This window comes from Portunus trituberculatus, chromosome 4 (genome assembly GCF_017591435.1).
Source record: "Portunus trituberculatus isolate SZX2019 chromosome 4, ASM1759143v1, whole genome shotgun sequence".
Taxonomy (NCBI): domain Eukaryota; kingdom Metazoa; phylum Arthropoda; class Malacostraca; order Decapoda; family Portunidae; genus Portunus; species Portunus trituberculatus.
In genome coordinates, this window is record NC_059258.1 from 3255071 (window position 1) to 3270070 (window position 15000).

The window sequence follows — 15000 nt, forward strand, 5'->3', positions numbered from 1 at the left end:
TGACACATACCTGACTCTCTCTCTTCTACATAAGGATTGGTGACACATACCTGACTCTCTCTCTCTCTCTCTTCTACATAAGGATTGGTGACACATACCTGACTCACTCTCTCTTCTACATAAGGATTGGTGACACATACCTGACTCTATCTCTTGTACATAAGGATTGGTGACATACCTGACTCTCTCTCTTCTACATAAGGATTGGTGACACATACCTGACTCTCTCTCTTCTACATAAGGATTGGTGACACATACCTGACTCTATCTCTTGTACATAAGGATTGGTGACACATACCTGACTCTCTCTCTCTTCTACATAAGGATTGGTGACACATACCTGACTCTCTCTCTCTTCTACATAAGGATTGGTGACACATACCTGACTCTCTCTCTCTTCTACATAAGGATTGGTGACACATTCCTAGTTCTATCTGTCTTCTACAATCTTTCTTCTTTATTTCCATCTCCCTATGACCTGAACACACTTATGAGGGAGAATCATTAGAGTTATTTCTATCTACCTATTTATATATTCTGGGATAATGATTCTCTCTTTATCTGTCTATTATATCTATCACACCTATCTATCTATTTCTACAAGCTAAACAAAGTCATGAGATCTACATAAGGAAATCCCTGAATAGTCACTAAATAAAACACGATTAACACAAAAACAAAGCAAATCCGTATATCAGAGGCACTGGGAGGCACAGGGAGGCACCGGATGGCACTCACCAGGGGGTTAGTGGTGAGCTCAATGTTCTGCTTTGCCAGGCACCGACGGATGGCTCTGAGGGTGCGCACGTTTGGCCCCCAGCGATGCATCATCTTCTGAACGTACTGGTTGTTGCCTGTGAAACGCATGTCGTCATTCACGCGGCATTCAGGCTGTGGGGACCGGGCGGGAAGGGGGGTTAGTGTGACATACAGACATACAAACAGACACACACAGACAGATAGATAGTAGACAGATAGATAAACAGATGAGAGACAAACAGGTATATAGATAAACACAAACATACACACAGAGATAAACAGATAGAAACATAGATAAATAGATAGACAGATAGATAGATAAATAGACAGATAGATAATTTATTGACCGCAGTGTAGAGCAAAATCAATCTTAACTGAGAGAGAGAGAGAGAGAGAGAGAGAGAGAGAGAGAGAGAGAGAGAGAGAGAGAGAGAGAAAATAAGACTAGAAACACATATCCACATAAAACAAACAAAACAAACACTACAATTTGAGAAAGAAAAACAGAAAAGAAGAAAAAAAAAGAGAAAAAGAATCAAAAGACAAACAACCCACACCCAAACACACCCGAACACCTTGACACCTCCACCTACATCCCAAACCACCTTTATCCACCTCTCACCTTAAAATTACTAGGTGGAACAATGCGACACAGCCCAAACTGCTCCGCCTCTGGTCTAATCTTCTCTATATAGTCAAGCGGATCAGTAAATTCCTCCTCGGATGGGAAGAACGAGGGCGCCCTTGTAAGGATGGAGTTGTCACATGTGTACCCAGCGTTAGGATCTGCCAGGGTCTTGTCGGCCAGGCTGCCACTCGCCCCTCCTGTCCCTAAGCTGCTCTGGCTGGCCGGGGTGCTGGGGGCTGAGCTGCGACTGGCACTGGAAAGAGGTTTATTTGGCACTGATGAGAGGGTGCCATGGTGAGTGTGTCTATGTAACTCACTAGTTTGGCACTGTGATGAGCTATGATGGTGCCATGGTATGTGAAAATGTCTATGTTGTTCAGTAGTCTGGCACTGTGATGAGATGAGAGGGTACCATGGTGTGTGGAAATGTCTCTGCTGGTCAGTGGTTTGAGTGGCACTGAGATAACCTGAGAGGCACTGTGATGAGTTGAGAGGGTGCCATGGTGTGTAGAAATGTCCTTGCATGTCACTAGTTTGTGTGGCACTGAGATATGCTGAAAGGCACTGTGATGAGCTGAGAGGTTACCATGAGGTGTGTGTGTGTGTGTGTGTGTGTGTGTGTGTGTGTCATTGGCTAACCTCATGCTGAAGTCGAAGGTGCTGGCCGGAGACTGTCTGCGGCTGCGGGAAGACAGGCGGTTGCTGCGCTGTGAGGGTGTGGAGGAGGTGGTGCCCTCTGAACTCTGGGAGGGCGTCGGGCTGTGTGGTGACGGAAAGAAATGAGATATTCATTTTATTTTTACTTTCACTTTTCTATGTGAAGGAAACTGGCCAAGGGTAACAAAACAGATTAAACAGAAGAGGAATTGAGTTTTTGAGGCATTAAATTTTCTCTGCCACTATCCAGAAATATTAACCTTTTCAGTACCATGAAGCATTTACATATTCATTCTGCTGACTATTTAGTGATATTATACAGCTTCAGAAACTTATGTGGGGGTTAAAATAGTGAAGACTGTAGCCATTAATCTTCTGACTTCCATAGACACTCCTAATGTCAATAAAATGGTCTAATGGTACACAAATCTCAAGGTAAAAATGTGTCCCAGTACTGAAGAGGTTAAGAGGTCAGGTTAGGTTAGGATAGCAAGAAAACCAACAGCACCACTACACCCACCTGGTCAGCCTAGGGGGCGGCCATCCCCTGAGGGTATCTGGGGACATCTGAGGGCTGAGGGGCGCCTCCGAGGAGGAGCTCCAGCCCTCTTCCTTGGCCAGGGCCACGGCCGCCCTCTTGGCTCGTCTGCTGCGTCTCAGTTCCTCAATTTCCTGAAGGTCTGACTCCGTGGCGCGGGTGGAGGCCAGAGTGGTGGCTCGCCCACTTCTCCTGCGTGTCGGGGGCTGCTCCTCCTCCTGCCCCCGTCCCTCCTGCCGCGCCCTGCCCCGCCCCGGCTTGCCCCGCTGCCCCATCGCTCTCCGGTTCCTGTGTGACGGCAGCAGCAGTGGTGGTGATGGCCGCTGTGGTGGTGGTGGTGGTGGTGGGTGTGGCGGTAGTGTGGTGTCTATGAGAAGGTACATGAACAGGCTTAGCATTCTTACTGGCACTGACTAGGCTGGTAGTGGTGGTGGTGATGGTGGCGGTGGTGATGGATGTGGTGATGGTGGTGGTGGATGTTTGGGTTGGTAATACTGGCACTGTGGGTGAGGCTGAGGTGCATGGGGGTGTGGTGACTGTCATGGTGGTGGTGGCGGTAGTGGTGGTGATGCTGGGCTGGGTGGTGACGGTGGTGGCAGTGGTGGTGGTGGAAGAGGGGACAGTGGTGGTGAGCGTGGCAGTGGTGGTGAGGGCTGTGGTGGTGGTGGCGGTGGTGGTAGTGGCAGTGGTGGTGGATGGGGTGGGCACAGTCCCAATGGTGGTGGTGGTGGTGTTGGTGGTGGTGGGGCAGCAGGTTGTTGCTGCTGCTGCTGCCACACACTCCTGGGGCTTGGGGGGAGGCCTAACGGCGGCAGCAGTGGTGGTGGTGTTGGTGGACACTAGGGGGGTGATGGGGGGCTTGATGGGCTTGACGGCAGCAGTGTTGGGTGGGGGGGCAGCCAGGCCCTGCTGCAGCTTCTGCTGGTGTTGCTGGGCCAGCTGTGCTGCCTGCTGCAGGATCATACCAGCCTCAGCAGCCCCCACCAGGCCCTGGGTTTTGGCTAGCATCTGCTGCACCAGCTGTGCCGGCAGCTTCTCCCCCAGGGCAGCCATGGCCAGGGGCAGGTAGTAGAAGGGTGAGGCGTTGGGCGGCAGCGGGAACTTGGCCGGGCCGTCCGTCTGCGTGCCGCTCTCGTTGGCCCGCACACCGCCCTCCTCTGCCGCCGCTGCCGCCACACCCTCATCCATGTCACACTGGATGGCGATGGATGCGCTGCTCACATTCCTCCTGCCGCCATTCTTGCCACCGCAGCTGCCGCTGCCACTGCTGCTACTGCTGCCGTTGCTGCTGCCATTCTTACCACTGCTGCCGGCCTCCTTGTCCTCAGACTCAGCCCCCACCCTGGTCCCCTCCTGGGGTGTGGTGGGGGGCGACTTGGTGGTCTTGGTGGCACCTTTGGGCGGCATTGTAGTGTTGTCTGGCACAGTGGGCCCAGCAGCCCTACTGGCCAATATAGGCTGGGTGCCGGTGCCAGTGGTGGTGGTGCCAGTAGCAGTGGTGGTGGTGGTCTTCTTGCCTACAGCAAGGGGCTGGGGCAGCACTCCCACTGAGGGGCGCGGTCTACCCACAATGAGGGGGGCCAGGCGCACCACGGGGCTCCTCATGCCCGGCACAGGAGTCCTGGCAGGGGGCTGCTGGGGCACAGGAGGCACCGGCTTGGCAGTAGTGGCAGCAGCATTGGTGGTGTTGGCGGCAGTGGTGAGGGTAGCGGTGGTGGTGGCAGCGGTGGGTTTGGCAGGTGAGGCGGCAGGTGAGGTTGAGGGTGAGGGCTGGATGTTCCTGATGCGCTGGGAGAAGGGCAGAGCATCCTCGGGCCGTGCCTCTTCCAGCTCAAAGGCGTACACGCTGCTCTCATGCAGGGGGGAGAAGGCCCCTGAAGGCCGCTTCACCTCAGACGTCCTGGTGCGGTAGATGGCTGCCGCGCCGCCACGTTTCTCCTCGCCACTCTTAGTCCTGAACAGACTGCGCCTCAGCAGGGGCTCCTTGCGCCGCCCACCCCGCTCCGCCTCCCCCTCTTCCCGCCCATTCATGCTGGCCACCACCGCTACTGCTGCTGCTGCTGTCTTGTCCCCGGCCCGGCCCTCCTCCTCGCCGGGGTGGGGGCCATCTGCCAGATTTGTCTTAGCCAGACTGGCTTCCACCTCATTCCTGGGTGTGGGGGTGGCCTGGTCCTGATCCCGGTGGGGCAGGGCAGTGTGGGTGGAGGCATCCACAGCTGTGGTGGGTGGGGTTGGGGTGGGGCACACACTCGGGGTGGGGATGGTGGAGCAGGGCTCAGTGGTAACAGCAGCCGGCCGCTCCACCTTTCTGATGTCCACCCTGGCGGCAGCCACTATTGGCCGCGGCCTGCCACCTACCACTGCACCGCCCCCAGCGGCCCTCTCCATGGTGTCCCGTGGCTGCAGGGGCACAGGGCAGGAGCCCCGCCCTGCCCCCACCTTGTGGTGTGTGATGCTGATGCTTGAAGACAGCCTGACAGGCAAGCCAGGTGGCCGGGTGACAGTGGACACGCGATGGGCCAGGGCGGAGGGCCACACAGGCTGTGGCGCCCCACCTATTGTGGTGATGGTGACGGGGCAGGGGCTTTGTGATGGTCGGCACGGTATCAGAGCAGGGGAGGTGCCCCGGGTTGTGGTGGGAGCAGGGCAGCTGTTCCTGTGGCCAGCCCTGCACACCTCAGTCACCCGCACATTGGCTGCAGCAATGCCCCGTCCCACCTCACCCATCTCCGCACTGCATGGTGTGTTGGCCACGCCCTCCACGTGGTTATGCAGCACCGGGCTGCTAGTGGTGGTGGTGGCAGTGGTGTTAGCAGTGGTGGTGGCAGTGGTGGTGGCAGTGGTGGTGGCAGTGGTGGTGGCGGTGGTGGTGGCGGTGGTGGTGGCGGTGGTGGTGGCGGTGGTAGTGGCAGTGGTAGTGGCGGTGGTAGTGGCGGTGGTAGTGGCGGTGGTAGTGGCAGTGGTAGTGGCGGTGGTGGTGGTAGAGGTAGTGGCAGTAGTGGTGGTGGAGGTGGTGTTTGCAGAGGTGGTGGTGGCAGTGGCTGGCGTGGTGGTGCATGGCCTGAGTGGTTTGGTGGTGGTGACGCCGGTGGTGCACACCGCTGCCACACCCTGGCCACCACACAGCACACTGCCTCCACCCACTGCCTTGTCCCCCAGCAGTGGCAGTGGCGGTAGTGGTGGTGGTGGTGGCGGTGGCTTGGTGGAGAGAACTATCTGTCCCTCTCCTCCTCCTACTACTACTCCTACTCCTACTCCTCCTCCTCCTCCTCCTCCTCCTCCTCCACCACCACCACCACCACCACTGCCACCACTACCATCACCGCTACCACCGCCACCACCACCACCACCTCTACCATTAGCAGGGGTGCCTGTCTGTGGTGTTTCCTGCACAGTGGTAGTGGTGCCATGTACTGTGCCTGACAGTAGTGCACCCTGGGCTACACCACTACTCAGGCAGGTGTTTGTAACACCACCACCCCCACCAGTAACTTGTAATGAGGCAGTGGTGGTGGTGGTGGTAGTGGTAGCAGTGGCAGTGGCAGTGATGGTAGTGGTGGCAGTGGTGGTGGAGAGGAGGGTGGCAGCAGCACAGGACACAGCCTCTGGTGCAGCGGCGGCAGCGGGCAGCAGTGTGTGTTGGTGTTGGGTGAGGGTGGTGGTGATGGGCTTGGCCAGCAGGCTGGCCTGGCCTGCCATGGTCTGCACGTGTGTGGTGGCCAGCGGCACTACATTGACGGTGAGGATCTGTGGTGCAGCGTGCTGGTGGTGGTGGTGGTGGTGGTGGTGGTGCGGCGCTGCCACCTGGCCCAAGGGCACCATGGGCCGCACCCCGCCACTGGGGGCCAGGCTAACCAAGGTGTCGGTGGTCTTGGAGGCCACCAGGGCCTGGGGCTTGGCAGACACCTTGCCCACCACAGCAGGGGCCAGCACCCGGGCCACAGCCCCCACACCACCTGCCAAGTGGTGGTGGTGGGGAGCACCCTGCTGGGGGGTGAGGGTGTAAGGGGTGGCAGTGGGTGTGGGGGAGGTGACAAACACGGGCTGGGTGACAATCTTGGCAGGGGAGGAGGGGGTGACCAGGTGGGTGGGGTTCAGCACAGCCTGGGTGATGACGGCCTGCATGGGCACCCCGTGGGCCATGGCTTGCACTGTCTGGATGGGCTGGGGCAGGGCCTGCATGGCCTGCACCGTGTGCACCGCCTGGCCCAGGGGCTGCACCTGGGCCTGCAGCATCGGGCCGGCCTGAGGGGCCAGCATGGGGGTGCCAGGGTGCAGGTGGGGGGCAGAGGAGGGGGGCTTGGGAGCAATTTGTACTGGCTTGGGGGAAGGCTTCTGTGTGCCGGGAGGCAGCACTGAGATGGACAACTGGGTGGCAGGGGGCACTGCGGCCAGGCCTGGTGCAGGGGAGGAGGAGGCGGAGGAGGAGGTGGGAGGCTTTGGAGCAATATAAAGCTGCTTGGGGCCACACTTGAGAGTGGCGGGGTCCAGGGGCTTGGGGCCACTGGTCACCACAGCACCACTGCTCACCGAGGACAGGGTCACGGCCTGGGGCACCCGGGAGACGGCCAGGGGGGACGGGAACCCCGGCCCCACCACACTGATGGCTGCTGGGGTCTTGACGGCCACCGGCAGGCTGGGCAGCACCGTCACCTGCTCCAGGGCTGCCACCTTGCCAGGCCCCACAGCAGCCTTCTGGCCAGCCGGCACCAGCCTGGCTGACACACACTTGCCCAGGCTGGGGAGGGGCTCCGGGGGCATGGCGGATGGGGGAAGAGCGGCGGGTGGGGCATCCTCACTGGTGGTGGATGGGGATGAGGATGAGGATGTGGATGAGGGGGTGGAGGATGAGGAGGAGGATGGGGGAGTGGGAGGAGATGAGGTGGGTGGGGCAGGGTGGCAGGGAGGCTGTTGTACTTTGGTCATGCCAGATCTCTGGGGTGCTGGAGGAAGAGGTGGAGGTGGAGGGGGAGGAGGAGGAGGAGTGGCAGGGTCCTGCACTGCCTCCCCTTCCCCCCCGAGTGCGGCTCCTAGGGGTGGTGGGGGGGTGTCGAGGGGCGGGGTGCCTGCTGGGGGGGCTACCGGGGGGGAACTTACTTGCCTCTGCTTGTCATCAGTCCAGGAGGAAAAGTCCCGCAGGAAGGTGGGTCTGTCCGGGGCGGGGGGCGTGCCAGGGCCCTCCGCCTTTCGCTGCAGGCTGCGCACCACGTCACTTAGCTTTTTGCTGGCTGTGCCTCTCCGGGGACTGGGGCTGCCCCCACCGCCGCCGCCTCCTCCCTGCCCCACCCCCCCTCTGGCTGCCGCACTGCCACCATCGTTGGGATTGGCAGTGTGGTCATCCCAGGTGTCGGCCTCGTCGCGGTCCGGGGGCGGTGCGACGCCGTTCTTGTCTGGGGACTTGTTGCCCATCATGAGGTCCTTCTCCATCTTGTCATAGTGGTCGCCGTCAATGTCCCGCTCAAAGTCCTTGGCTACGCTCTCCAGTACCTCATTCAGCTTGGCCTCGTCGTGGTTGCTGCTGCGCCGCCGCCCGCCAATGGACTTCCTGCGGTTCTGTGGGGCAGCAGCAGCGGTGGCCTTCTTGTCTTCCGGGGCAAGGGGCTCCGTGCCACCCAGAGACCCGCTGCGACTCCTGCTGCCACTGCGGGACTCTGCTGCCTCACTGCCGCTGTCAGACTTGTCAGTTGTGCGCCGCAGGGCCGCCTGCCTGGTGCTCTCCCGAGACACATGCTGTTCGGGCCGTCTCTCCTGTGTCACGGCCCGCCGGGACTTGCCTCCTGGCCCATGCAGGTTGTCGCCAGCATCAGGAGTCCTCTGGGGTGTGGTGGTAGGTTTGGCCTCCATCTTTATCTCCAAGGCTGCCTTGTCTTCCTTCTCATCCTTGAGGGCGGCGGCCTCCTCCTTGACGGCCTCCACCTTGCTGCAGTTTCTCTTGGCAGGCAGCATCTCCGCCTCCACCTTGGGCTTCAGGTCGTTAATGGTGACCAGGTCTGTCGGCTTGGCGATCTCCGGCGACACATCCCTCAGGGAGCCACCGCCACTGCTACTGCCACCATGCCCCTCCCCACCACCATGCCGGCCCACCCTGGTCCTGGCTGCCTTGTCATTCTCCTCTGACCTCCTGGCGGGGATGGCCTCAGCATGGCCAGCCCGCCTCAGCTCCCTCCTGGATCGAGTGTTGGTCGACAGCCGCTCACTCTCCTCCACCTCGCTGTCCTGGTGGCTGGCGGGGTCTGACCGGGCCTTGCGCCGCTGCTTGCCGGCCTCTGTCAGGCCATCCGTCTCCAGTGAGGCGCGGCGGGTAGGCAGCGGCGCCACCTTCCGCATCGCATCATCAGCGTCACTCCTCGTCCTCCGCAGGCTCCTGGAGGCAGCCGGTGTAGCCTCAGGGCGTGCCGTGGCTCTGGTGGTGCCCTCAGCTGTATCGCCTCGCCGGGGTCGCCGGCCGCCGCCTGACTCATCCTTAGCCGGCGTTCGTCTCGTCACCCGCACGTTCTCAGGTTCGGAATTCTGTCTGTCCGTCTCCGCCTCCCGAGCCTTCCTGAGAATCTTGCGGCCACCCGTCTTGCTCGGGGACTCTGTCGGGGATGCCTCGTGTGGCCCGGCACCGCCCTGCTGAGGCCTCTGTGCCCCGTCGCCTTCTTCTGAAAGACCACACCCATTACTGGCTCAGAACAACAACAACAACAACACACTTCACTCAAACCTTAAACACAAACACAAACAAACAAACAAACAAACCAAAGCCACACTTACTGGTCCTGTTATGCCCCTTGACATTTGCACCATTCCCTTCCTCCTCCTCCTCCTCCTCCTCCTCTTCCTCCTCCATTTGCTGCTCTTCCTGGTGTTGGTCCTCCTCCTCCCTGTGGTGGTCCTGTGTGGTGACCCCTGCTGCTGCCACTACTGCTGCTGTGAGGGACTTGCCATTGCCTCGCCCATCACTCACCAGGTGGAGGTAGGGTGCGGTGCCCTCCCTGCTCCTCCTACTGGGGCGCATGCGAATGACCGGCGTCCTTCTGCGGGTAGGTGGTGAGTGTTACTGGTTGTGTGTGTGTGTGTGTGTGTGTGTGTGACAGAAGGGAGGGTGATAGGCACAAGAGGTGATTGGTGGATTCAGACAAGATGAAGTGAAGGATAGAAAGCTTTACACAAGACAAAGTGAAAGGCAAAAAGGATCAGACATAAGACAAGGTGAAAAACAGAAAGAATTTGATGCAAGACAAAGTTGTTGGTCGAAAGAGAAAATGATTACCAAGAAGATGAGAGATTTAAACAAGACAAAGTGGTGGGAGAGAGAAAGACTGCGCATTATTCAGAAACATTTCCCTCTCTCACCATGCAACCATTTTCAAAGCCCACAGAGACAATCAAATGAGTTCTAAAGAGTGTTTCTCTTGTTGATAATGCAGAAAACAAGTCAACATGCCACTAGAATTACAGAAACATCCTTAAAAACTCATTACATCAATTAGAGCCCTTTGAAAATAGTGAAGGTGCAGCGTGGAAGTGTTCAGAATATGAGCCTTAGAGGGAAGACAAAAGGACAGACAAGTCGACGTACACAATGAGACAGAGAAAGGGACATGAGGATTAACAGATATACAAAATAAATAGGTATACAAAGGGACAGAGAGGCTAATGAAGATGATAAAAATTAACGACCACAAAAAAAAGAAAGAAAAAAAAAAAACACTCCCACAAAACCAAAACACACAAATCAACGAATGAATAGGTTTAGAGAGACAGACAAATGAAAATGAAAAATAATTACCAATCACAAAAACACACAAACCAATGAATGAATGGATTTAAAGAAAGATCAATGACAGACAGACAAATGAAGAGGAAAAAAAATACTTACAAAAAAACCACTTGCAATAAACAAACACACAAACCAACAGGTGAATAGATTTAGAGATAGACCAACAAAGATGAAAAACAATAATTACCAACCACAAACCAAAACAAAACACAAACCAAACAATGAATAAATTTAGAGATCAATGACAGAGACAGAGACAAATGGAGATGATAAAAAAACTCACCAAGCACAATAAGAAAAAGAAAAAACTCAAGACAGAAACACACAAACTAATGAATTTAAAGAGACAGACCAACAGAGATGAAAAATAAATATAAACCACAAAAAACACAAAAAACACACAAAATCAATGAATAAATAGACTTACCAACCACAAAAACACACACAAAACAAACACACAAACCAACGAATGAATAAATTTTGAGACAAGCCAACGAAAACTAAAAACAAACTACGACCAGAATAAACAAAACACACAAACTTACTCCTCCTCATTATCAGCATCATGTTCTTTGGTGGCAGAGCGTTCATCCCTAGCTGACCTGCGGCTTGGACTTGCTGAGTGCGGCGAGGGCTTGGCCGGCGTGGATCTTGTATTATGTGGCGACGAAGTGGAGGAAACCGTGGGGGAGGAAGTGGCGGAGGACCTATGGGGTGTGTGTGCGTTTTTACTGGGTGTGTGTGCATTCTTTGTGGGTGTGTTTGCTGGTGTTTCTGACCCTGAGGTAGATGTGACAGTGTTTTCCAGGCTTGTGTGGGGTGTACACTTGTCGTTCTCAAGGTGTGCGGGTGCGTCTGTCTTCCTGTGCGAATGTGTGGCAGCTCCCTTCTTCCCAGTGGGTGTGTGGGTGACAGCAGCGTCCTGGGTGCTACGCCGCAGTCTCTTGGCCAGTGGGAGTTGGTCGGGGGACTGGGGTGGTGATGCTGCTTGGCCTGGGGATGTTGTGGGGCTGGCGTCCACGTGGTTAGTGCCGTTTTCTGTGTTCTTCAGTGCTGTGGAAGGAAAATTTGGTGTGTGAGTGAGATAGTTAGAAAGATTTTGCAAACTTTGCAGTCTATGAATGAGTGAGTGAGTGGGTTAGTGTGTGTGTGTGTGTGTGTGTGTGTGTGTGTGTGTGTGTGTGTGTGTGTGTGTGTGTGTGTGTGTGTGTGTGTGTGTGTGTGTCAGGGTAAAGGGACTGGAACTAGTGTGTTTTCTCGTCTTTTTAATTTCTTTTTCTTTTTTTCTATTTACAAGAGAAAGGAAAGAAAATAATTAAAAGAATTAATGTTGGAGGGAAGGAATGAATGAAGGAATGAATGAAGGAAAGATGAAAGACAATGCAAGAATGGAAGAATGAAGAATAAATGAAGAAAGGAGTAAATGAATAAATGAATGAATGAAAAATGGAGAAATGAACATAAATGATAAAAAGGGAGAAAAGAAACAAAGGAATGAAATAAAGAATGAATGAAGAAAAAAACAAAACAAAAGCCAAAAATCACCAGCGAACGGGACAACAAAAAAAAGAAAAAGAAAACCAAAACACACACACACACACACACAAACAAACAATATGACCTCTTACCTTCCCGAGTGACCCTAACGACCTTTCTGACGATGACCTTTCCATGCAGCTTGGGTCGCACCAACCTGACGGGGCGAGGGAACTGTGTCGCATCCTCCCCCTTCTCCTTCCTCATCTTCCCCACTCCCTCACTCCTCTCCTTCACCCTGCCCTCCACCTCCCCTCGCCCCGCCCCCACACTGGTTTCACTCCGCCCCTCTGCTTGGCTCCGTGTTATTCTCGGCACTCTGGAGTCTGCTGTGAGTGCTGTTCCGCCAAGTCTGTGGTATAGAGTAGGTTAGGTTAAGTTAGGTTAGGTCAAGTTAGGGTAATTTTCAGGTATATCATACAGTTAACCCCTTCAATACTAAGACACTTTTTACCTTGAAATTTGCATTTGATTTGACCATTTTATCTACACTAGGAGGGGTCTATGGAGGTCTCATGATTAATGGTCAGAGCCTTCACCATTTTAATCCTCCACATGAGTTTCTGATGCTACATAAAATCACCAAATAGTAACCAGAATGAATAAAGAAATGCAACATGATACTGAAAGGATTAAGGAAAAGTTGGATACATGTAGATATGGAGACAGGTCACTATGAACCCCACTTAAACCCAGTAATAAACAACTAGGTAAATACACACACACACACACACACACACACACACACACACACACACACACACTCTGATCCTGAGAGAAGAATATGACATTAGAAGCACAAGATTGCATAGTAAGAAACTGAGGAAGGGAAGATGTCTGAGAGATGTTAAAAAAATATAGTTTCCCGCAAAGATGTGTTGAGACTTGGAACAGTTTGAGTGAGGAAGTGGTGTCAGCAAAGAGTGTGCATAGCTTTAAAGAAAAATTGGGTAAGTGTAGATATGGAGACAGGGCCACATGAGCATAAAGCCCAGGCCCTGTAAAACTACAACTAGGTAAATACACACACACACACACACACACACACACACACACACACACACACACACACACACCTCTGCAAAATCCTAGACAACTTCTGCTTCGGCCTAATGGAGGAACGCATGGCCACTCTTGCTTTCTTGCGTGCGATGGCTGTGGTGGCAGACAGACGGTATTTCTGCAGCAGCCGGCCGGAGCGCGTGGCCACTGAAGACCCCTGCAGTGCCGCTGTGTCCGCCACCTGCACCTCACACCGCCGCAGCGACAGATTCTTGCGCTCTGACAGGGAAAGAAGCGTGTGTTGCTGAGAGGACTTGAAAGTGTTTGTGTTGGGTGTAAAATGGTGGGGTTTTGTTTACTGTCTTGAAGTATATGCTATGTGACCAAAATGACTTCTAACCTAATCTAATTCTTCCCAAGTCACCAAAATGATTCCTAACCTTGCTAAACTCGCTAAAATGACTCCAAACTGTGTAAAGTGGTGGGGTTTTGTTACTGAGTCTTTGAGTATATGCTATGTGACCAAAATTATTCCTAACCTAAAATTTCCCAAGTCACCAAAACAATTCCAAATATTGCTCGTCACCAAAATGACTTCAAACTCTCTCCTAAGTCACAAAAACTACTTCTAATGTAACCAAACACTCCAAAAATAACCAAAATGATTCCTAACCTAAACTAACCCTCTTCAAGTCACCAAAATGACTCCTTATCTAACCAAACACACAAAAAGTCACTAAAATGAATCCTAATACTTCCCAAGTCACCAAAATGACTCCTAACATAACCTAACACTCCAAAAGTCACCAAAACAACTCTTAACCCTCTCCAAATTCACCAAAACGACTCCTAACCCTCCCTGAATCACCAAAATAACTGCTAACCCTCCAAGTTACCAAAATTATTCCAGACATAATCTACCACTCTAAAACTCACCAAAACAACTCATCAAAATGACTCCTAACTCTCCCCAGTCACCAAAACAACTGCTAACCCTCTTTAAAGTCACCCAAATGACTCCTAACCCTCCCCAAATCACCAAAATGACTGCTAACCCCCAAAGTCACCAAAATGATTTCTAACCCTGCATCCTCATGGTCTTGGCTTTGTTTTGCAGGATTAGCGCCTTCTTCATCATGAGCCTCTTGGACAGCTTCTTCTGGGCGCTGGGGAGTGGAGGGGGCGTCGGGGCAGGGGCAGGGGGAGGGTGGGGCGTGCTGCGTGTCACTCGGTAGGGGAAGGAGTAGGTGCCGTCACTCTCTGTCGCCTGGTCCAAGTTCTTCTTCACCGAGTCCTGGGGTTGGGTCAGATTAAGCTAAGTTAGGTTAAGTTAGAATAGATTAAAGTTGGTTTGGTTTCTGCATTCATAGTCAGTTACAATACACACACACACACACACACACACACACACACACACACACACACACACACACACACACACACACACAGATAGACAGACAGACGTATAAATAAATGGATGAGAAAGAACACAGATATAATACAAACCAAAAGGAAAAAAAAAAAGATTGACAGTACAAAAAGAAAGAAAAGAAAAACATACAACAAAGAAACAACAACTACGAAAAAGAGAAGGGAAAACGATAAAATGAATAGAACAAACAGACACAACAAAAACAAACAAAAATAAACAGGAGAAAGGAGAAAACAAAAGCAAAAACACATCAAACACACAAAACAAACATGAAAAAGCAAACAAGAAAAAGAAAAACAATAAAAAAATGAAAAGAAAAGAAAAAGGCAAACACAACAAACATACAAAAAATAAATAAATAAAAATAAAAACAAATACAAAAAAAGAAACAAAGACACACACAACAACAAAACGGAGAAAAACAAGAAAAGAAAACGCGATACAAAAAAAAGAGAAAGAAAAAGAAAAGGAAAACACATATATACCCACCACCACCACCACCACCAAAACACACCTTAGACAATTCCTTCTCCCTGTCCCTCCTGTCCAGTGTGTATCCATCCTGCCTCTTCTTGGACAGCCTGCTACTCCTCTCCTCCCGGGCTGGACTCTGACACCTGCTCTCTCCGGACTGTTCTACCAGCTGAGGGGAGTTGAAGTGTTCCAGACTCGGCGGCAGCATC

At 53.2% G+C, this 15000-nt stretch overlaps 1 protein-coding gene across 1 annotated transcript in view; it reads right to left on the reverse strand.

Annotated features, from left to right (window-relative positions):
- LOC123512917 (mucin-19-like) overlaps window positions 1-15000 on the reverse strand; it is a 29844-nt gene that overhangs the window by 10165 nt on the left and 4679 nt on the right. The window contains exons 4-14 of the mRNA XM_045269566.1: window positions 14832-15000; window positions 13969-14179; window positions 12960-13164; window positions 11976-12235; window positions 10893-11400; window positions 9339-9601; window positions 3122-9226; window positions 2565-2940; window positions 2027-2146; window positions 1382-1640; window positions 739-891 (exon numbers count right to left, since the gene is read on the reverse strand). The exon at window positions 14832-15000 is cut by the window's right edge and continues 7 nt beyond it. Of these exons, the coding sequence (XP_045125501.1) occupies window positions 739-891; window positions 1382-1640; window positions 2027-2146; window positions 2565-2940; window positions 3122-9226; window positions 9339-9601; window positions 10893-11400; window positions 11976-12235; window positions 12960-13164; window positions 13969-14179; window positions 14832-15000 (8629 nt within the window). The remainder of the gene's footprint in view (window positions 1-738; window positions 892-1381; window positions 1641-2026; window positions 2147-2564; window positions 2941-3121; window positions 9227-9338; window positions 9602-10892; window positions 11401-11975; window positions 12236-12959; window positions 13165-13968; window positions 14180-14831) is intronic.